The sequence below is a fragment of the Cyprinus carpio genome, unplaced genomic scaffold (assembly GCF_018340385.1).
Source record: "Cyprinus carpio isolate SPL01 unplaced genomic scaffold, ASM1834038v1 S000006535, whole genome shotgun sequence".
NCBI classification, from domain to species: Eukaryota; Metazoa; Chordata; class Actinopteri; order Cypriniformes; family Cyprinidae; genus Cyprinus; species Cyprinus carpio.
Genome location: NW_024879200.1, coordinates 140,001 through 147,567, shown reverse-complemented (window position 1 = coordinate 147,567; position 7,567 = coordinate 140,001). Strand labels below are relative to the sequence as shown.

Here is a 7,567-nt window from a genome sequence, read left to right as displayed (position 1 = left end):
ATTATTAATATTCAGGTCTTTACCGACCTGGACCTACTATCCAACACGGATGGAGTTTACTGCTGCACATGACAAAACAACCCCTCTGATATTTGAAGAACAATTACGAAGAATAAACTTGAAGGGCTTATATTCCGATCCTCACCCACGTCTCAACCACATCTTTTTCATTGACTCAAAATCAAATATTTTGATACCGGCAGTGATGTCTGTTTGTTTTATGCCGCGGTAATTCTGGTTGAACACTCACGTCGTTATTGGTATCAAACAGTGGCCCACCCTCGAGGAATAAATGAATGATGAATTGCCACACGTGGATCTGAGTCATCAGTAGATATGTAAATATAGTTGCGCAGGAAATATATTCTTACACATTTGCATACCTTGGGTCTCCCTGTACACTTTTTAATGAAAAATTAATCAGAAAACAGGCAACTGAGCCCTTAGCCATCTTCAAGAATCAGCTGAAAACACATCGCTTCCATCTTTATTTGACCCTAGCACTCTCTATTCTAATTCTATTCTTAAAAAAAAAAAAAAAAAACTGCTATGTGTACTGCGTAAACCGAGTGCGTTTATCGGCTCATTAAAACGCCTGACAGCACAGCAACAAACCGCCGGCTTTTATCCGGACAGCGCAGACAGTTTTGGGTCGTTCTCCCCGCTACAAGTCAAGCGCTGAAAGCATCCAATGCCAAATGAATCACAAGTGCGTTTGCTTTGAATTTCAGAGCCGTGGCTTGTATCCGTCGGAGGAGCGTTTGTTTGTGTGTGCTGTTTGTTTGGGGTTCGAGCTGTTTCTGTCAGGGAGAAGATGCCACGGAAAAGCAGGAATGAAGGATTTGTAGCTTGTTTAATTAATGTAAATAGACTCGGTTCGGGGCTTAAGTGACGGGTGACGTCTCATTTCTAACTCCCAGTGGACCACACCGACTCGCTCTGGGCTGTTTTTAATTAAACTGGCACTGCAGGAGTTAATTCATGGACAAAGAAGCGGTCACTGCGAAGAGTCGAGATGCGAGAAGCTGCAGCAATGCACCTGTGGCTGGTGTTGCGAGAGTAATTAATAAACACAAATACACTCGACGCTGCACTCATGTTTTCTGTCTACTGAAGATAAATTAGTCCAAATACAGACATAAAAGAAGTACCACACTGTATCTCGGAAAAACCATGGCCATTAGGTAGAATAGTTTTGCAATGCTTTCTCTCTAAAGTACCTTAGGCTACAGTGTTAATAAACATGGTAATAACATGGTAATGACATGAAACAGTTCCATTTCCTGTCATTTCTGTCCTTCAGGTGTTATTTGTGTGTGCTTTATGGAAATGCACAATATGTTGGTAAAAATATATGAAAAACATTTAAATTATTATATATAATACATTATAAAATACTTTTTTTAATGCATTAATTATAGTTTGTAATGCACCTATAATGCATTGCATAGATCTCTTGTAATCTCTGGAATAATGTGTAACTACAGTTATAATGCATTATAAAACACTTAATCAATTTATTGTTACTGTCAGTTCAAAGTGAAAAATTAATTCCTTCAGAAAGTATAATCCATTTAAACCACGATTGAATTAAATCTTATAATGCATTAAACCACATCACAAACAGTCCTTCATTTATGAAAATATATAATGCATTACAACATGCATTATGAAATGCGTTATAATGCATTATACATAAAGGCATTAATAGTTTAATAACACTGTTAAATTAACTTTTAACCTTAAGCAAATCTCAGAATGAATATCCATTTTTCATGTTGTATATTCTCGTGATGCCTAAATTCACTTTTAGCATTTAAAATGATTGAATTATGTTTTCAGTGTTTTTAATTTATTTGGTCAAAATGTTACATACAGTGCCCTCCATCTAATATTGAAGTGAATAAAAGATCAAAAGGATTATTTTCACAGCTGCCTTTGCTCATGATTACCAAGGGTGCCCATTATGAGTGGAGGGCAATGTATTTTAATTTCAGCCATTTATTTAGTTATCATGTCCCGTTTATTTCTATAGCATTTTATACAATACAGTTTGTTTCAAAGCAGCTTCACAGAGATAAACAGGAAAATAACAGTTCGTAGGGACACATCTTAAGTGGCTACTTGCGTGAGTAAGGACCTTGTGAAGTAATCCCCGAAGGTGCTCTTTGGTTGGGGTTTGAAGCAATCCAAAGCACTTCTTCTGGTCCCCAAAAAAGTTTCTGGCCGTCTCAATAAACACTGAAAGTGCCTTAAACTCTGCACATGATGCATTTCAGCCTTTAGGGTGATCACTCTTTGAAGGCTGAAATGCATCAGTGTGCAGAGTTTTAGGCACTTTTAATGTTTATTGAGATGGCCAGAAACTTTTTTGGGGACCAGAAGAAGTGCTTTGGATTGCTTTGGGGTTAGTGATCATATAATTATTAGTATTAGCCAGATTGACACATACTGTGCATATTTAAGTAAGCAGGTATTTTGGTTTGTGAACATTATGAGCAGCTGGATGAAGGGATTTCTCATCTCTAGACGAGGGCTTTGTGACTTTGTCTTTTCACTCTGTTAAATGTGCAATTTAATTTCTAGCTATTATAACCACTGTTGACCCAGAAATACGGCCCAACGGGTGGTAAACCAGCATCCAAACCAGGCCTCATACGCTCTCAGAGCTTTATGATATGGGATCCGCTTCTCTGGTAAGTGAGGTGGGATGATTTTGAGAATAGATTTGCTGTCACCGGATGGGGGGCGTCTCGGCACGATTACATCCAGCAAAGCTGCATTCATAGAGAGAGAGAGAGAAGAGAAAAGTGCACTGCTTCATGCTGTATAGGACCCTGTTTTATGTGTCTCCTAAATATCACCCCAGACAAGATTCTGACACGTGTGTAAGGAAGCAGCATACGGAGGTTGCTACAGTGTGTGTCATACCCCCCACGTTTGTGCAATCATGATGAAACGTATAGTCTGGGGAAAAAATAATAATATCATCTGGAATCACAAGTATCTGACCGTCTTTCCTAGGAGTCGGACTTGTTGCATTCTAAAAAAAATCCAAAGAAAGAGTTTGCATATGTACTTTTGTGTGGTCTCATATTTGATTCAGGCCTTTGTGGCTCATATAGTCTGGAACATGGAGAAAATAAAACCTCTCAGTTTGGTACAGATGCTGATATTTCTGTGATGAGATTCTGATGCTTGTGATGTAAAAACTGATCTCAATATGAGTCTGTGCTCTGTATCTGCAGTAATGTGTCTCAGTAGTAAGATGAGTATGTAAATGATCCAAACATATAATGCAGTGACTGAGAGTGAAGAAATAAAGGCTGTCTCAGAAAGATGTGAGATGTTCTGGAGGCTTGTGAAGATCATTCCTCCGCTGAGGCACAGTGCAAGTAAAAGCTTCTGGAAACAAACGCTCCCTCAAAGATCCTGAGGAATCAGATTTGAGACTCTAAAACATGATTGATGGAGAATCAAGTAAAGCGAGCTGCTCAGTCCAGTAAAGCGTTCAGCTGGAGATATTACTGCAGTTATTCTGACCTTCACTTGATCAAAATCACTCAAGATCTGACACCAGAAGCAGCAGCTGAAGCTGATTACACTGAAAGAGCTCTGACTGGATAAAAGCTCTACACTATCAGATGACAGAAGAGATGAGGAGATTGTGTGAAAGTTAAAGAAACACAGTTTTCTAGGGTGAATCCTGAGGTCTGTAGGTGTTTGTGTTTGACAGGCAGAATCCTGAGTGCTCTCCATCACTGTTTGTTTCCTGGTTCCTTCCTGTTTCCTGTTTCCTGTTTCCTGTTTCCAGTCTGTGACTGTTTGCCCTGCTGACCTGATCCTGCCTTCACTGACGCTCCTGTCTCCATCTCTCCTGCCCTCCCTCTGTCTCTCTCTCTCTCTCTGGTCCTGTGCTTCTGTCTGCAGTAGAGATTAAGGTCATTAAGGATCTGCCGTGGCCTCCTCCGTACGGGCAGCTCAACTCCAGTCCTCCGCTGATGGAGGCTCCGTCCTCTCCGGGAGACCAGCTCCAGCACGGTGGGTCCAGCCTCATCCATCACGTCCTCCAGACCCCAGCACACACTCGAGTACTAGTCTTCACAGACGGGGCTTAGTCTAAACCAGGATTAGGCCATAGTTCAATTAGGACATTCAAGTCATTTTTATAAACTTGGTATTAGAGTGGTTTTCTTCACAGACGGGGCTTAGTTAAGATCACTTTAGTGCAAGTTATTTTTTTTTTTTTTTTTTTTTTTTTTTTTTAGTGGAAACAGCTCAGACTTACAATTTAGTCTGGGACTAGGCTTAAGCCTTGTCTGTGAAACTGGAGGTTTGGGCATCTGCTAATGAGACTTTATTTCTCATAATTGCTGCTTTATTTCTCCTAAATTTCCTAAATCTCAGAATGTCACATTTAATTTCACAGTATGACTTTAAATGTGTGCTTTCAGTTTCTTCTTCTTCTATTCTTAGGCAGAAATTAATAGATTTTCTTCTTCTTCTTCTTCTTATGAAATAGTTTTTTACTGTCTTCTTCTTTTTTAATGGTTTTTAGTGTTTTTGTTGTTTATTTGTTTTTTCAGGACTTTTGTTATTTTTTTGTTTTTTTTTTTATTTTTTTTATTATTATATTTTTATTTTTGGGGGGGTTATGTTTTTTTTTTTTTTTTTTTTGGTTTTATTCTTAGTAGTAGTAGTAGTATTTTTTTTTTTTTTTAATAGTCCCTCAAATACTCCATAAATTCAGCCTTTTGTTCCATTTTCATGAATAATGTCATCTATAATGGGTGTATTTGACTTTCTCTGTTGAGGATAGTTGTATCGTGCTGTTCTTGGCTCTTAAAAACAGGTGACGAGCTTTTCTCATGAAGCACATATGCTCAGATAAAGTTTAATGGCTGCTGTGAGATTTAAGCCTCTTTCTTGCACTACTACGGTCCAGATTTAGCATGTGCTTCCACGTGAAGCAGAAAATGACTGAAGGCTTGAGTCCCAGAAAACAACTTTCTGCTCAGGACGTTTAGTGTTTCTTCACAGTTCCACCACCGCCACGTGACCTCGCCTGCGTACGGTCCTCAGACAGGGCACTGAGGAGACACGATTGTCCCGTGGAGGTTACAGATGTTCAGATCCGTTGACTAGGATTCACGTTTCCATTTTCAGGCATGTTTTGGAAAAAGCTTAGACGCTCACGTGTCGCCATAAAAGCAAAGAATGCTTGAAAGTGGGTGTTGTGTGTCAGCGCGAGAGCAGATTTATGTGGGGAGCAGGTTTGTGTTTCTGCGTGTGGATCTGAGCACATCGAGCAGCTGTAAATGAACCTGGATTGATCCTTTCCTCCGGAGATTAACCGGGTAAGAACGATCCCGTCGCTCCACTTTCCTCGGCAGGAATCAGCGGGTTAAAGGGAGGTTTCACAGAGAGCAGGCAAATACACTGTCCTGATCCACACACTACTAAAACACTTCAGATACTAACATTATTGTGCATTCACAAAAAGCTGAAACAATTATTAAATGTAAATTTGTAACTGAACTAAAACTGAAACAGAAAATTTAAAACTATACCTAAACAGTAATATCTAAAAACTGTAGAACTATTGAAAACATTTGTAATAATTTAAATAAATCCACCTATTTCAACTTAAAAACTTCTATATATATAAACCTTGCTATGTGTACTGTACAAGACTCATAACACTTGCATATTATTGCTCTTTTGTTGGTTTTGGATTGCTCTACAGTAAAGCGTCCTGCTAAATGACTATATGGTTAATAAAAGATATGCTAATAATAGCAAAGTTAATAGTGGAGAATTGGTCCCTAAGTGTTACTGTATCTGAAAGCACTTAAACCATTCAAAGCATTTTGTTACTTTCAAATAAGGCTGAAATGAAGTTAAAAATAAATATCAAATTAAATATTTACATCGAAATGTCAACTGAAATGAACCACCACAATTAAAAGAAATTAAATTAAACCTAAATATTAATATCTAAAAACAATATTTAATATTTATAAAATTTTTTGTTTTTTTTTTGTTTATTGATTTAAATATTTGATTATTATTTGAGGCCTTGAAACTGAAATGTTTAAGTAGAAAAACTAAAACTGCTAAATGAAAAAAACTAAACTACCACTTCCCATTTAAACATAACAAAAATGAATGAAAATTACAAAAGCGCATAACAAAATTAGTAAACTAGTAACTAAAATTGGAATGAAAACTAAAAATTTTTAAAAAAATTACATTTTAGTTGTCTACTTATTAATTTGATAATTTTTATTCATTAATTTGTTTCTTTCAGTTATTTGTGTCAGATGTGGTGGGTTTGTTTGTTAGTGATTGTTTTTTTTTGGTTTGTTTGTGTTTCTTTTCTTCTGTTGATGCACGTCTGAACACTAGTTAACCTCACTAATCAACCCGCCGGTTACTACACTACTAGTCAACCACCCCTCCTCGTTTATTCCTTTGTTCAGAGATGTATAGCACCTGACAACCTGTCGCATCAATCTGACGAGATTCTCATTTTTGCAGCTACTTGATGGGCCAGAAATTACATTTGCATATAAATATGGTCAAACTCTTTTGTTTGCGCCGAGAAGAGCCGGAGCTTCTTTTGTTTTGGCGTCTGAATTAATTGTTGCTGCCTTCCGGTCCTTTCTTCTGGGCTCATATCTGCCTCGTGTCTCTGTAGAATATGAAATAATAGAATTAAAAGCGATGTAGATTTCATTGTGCGCGTGTGAGTGTGGGGTTCAGCCCGCGAGGCTTTGTGCAACACACGGACTGTATTCCTGGGGTTTAATGAAGGCTGACTGTAGTTAATCACAGCAGACGTCAGAGATCTGAACTGCAGGCTGTTCTCCGAGCGCTGCTCTCTCCTGAAGGAACTTCCATCAGTCCGTTAGTAAATGAGAATTAATTAGCAGCTTTAATCAGAGAGAGTAACCCACGCTGAGTGTTTGTTGTTAACGTGTTATCTGCTTCAGTGACTTCAGTGTTTTTATTCATCTGAAGATTCTTTTCCTTTAAAGTTAGAGTTGAGAATTGACAGGAAATTCTGTTATAAACTGGATCAGAAAAACTCGATGTTATTAATAATAATAATAATAATAATAATGACAATGAATATAATTAGCCTATGCACTTTGTTAATATCAAAAAATAATATTAATCTTAATATTAATACTGTAGTTGTTGTTGTTCTTATATTCTAATAACAATAATAATAGATTATTAATAAAAAAAATAACACAAATAATAATAATAACAATGTTTTTCTACTACTAATAATAATGTTGTTGTGTGTGAGAATAATAAAACATTAAATGTTATTTAAATAATTGACAATAATTGATATGTTTATTATTTTCATGGTCATAAACAATTTGGAAATATCAGGCAATTTTGTTTTACTATGAAAGTCGTTATACTGTACTTTCTTTAGACACGTAGACAGTTGGAGAAATAATGAGTGGAGCTACAATCAAAGATTAGTGTTTATGTAGAAATACTAGGCTGTGAATCTTTGAGCAGACAAACAGCGAATCGATTCACGATT

General features: G+C 37.0%; 1 protein-coding gene across 1 annotated transcript in view; it reads left to right on the top strand.

Annotated features, from left to right (window-relative positions):
* Window positions 1-3,857: 3,857 nt before the first annotated feature.
* LOC109091245 (SH2 domain-containing adapter protein F-like) overlaps window positions 3,858-7,567 on the top strand; it is a gene marked incomplete at its 5' end in the record, with an annotated part of 15,396 nt that continues 11,686 nt past the window's right edge. The window contains one exon of the mRNA XM_042754518.1: window positions 3,858-4,041. Coding sequence (XP_042610452.1) covers window positions 3,858-4,041 — 184 coding nt within the window. The remainder of the gene's footprint in view (window positions 4,042-7,567) is intronic.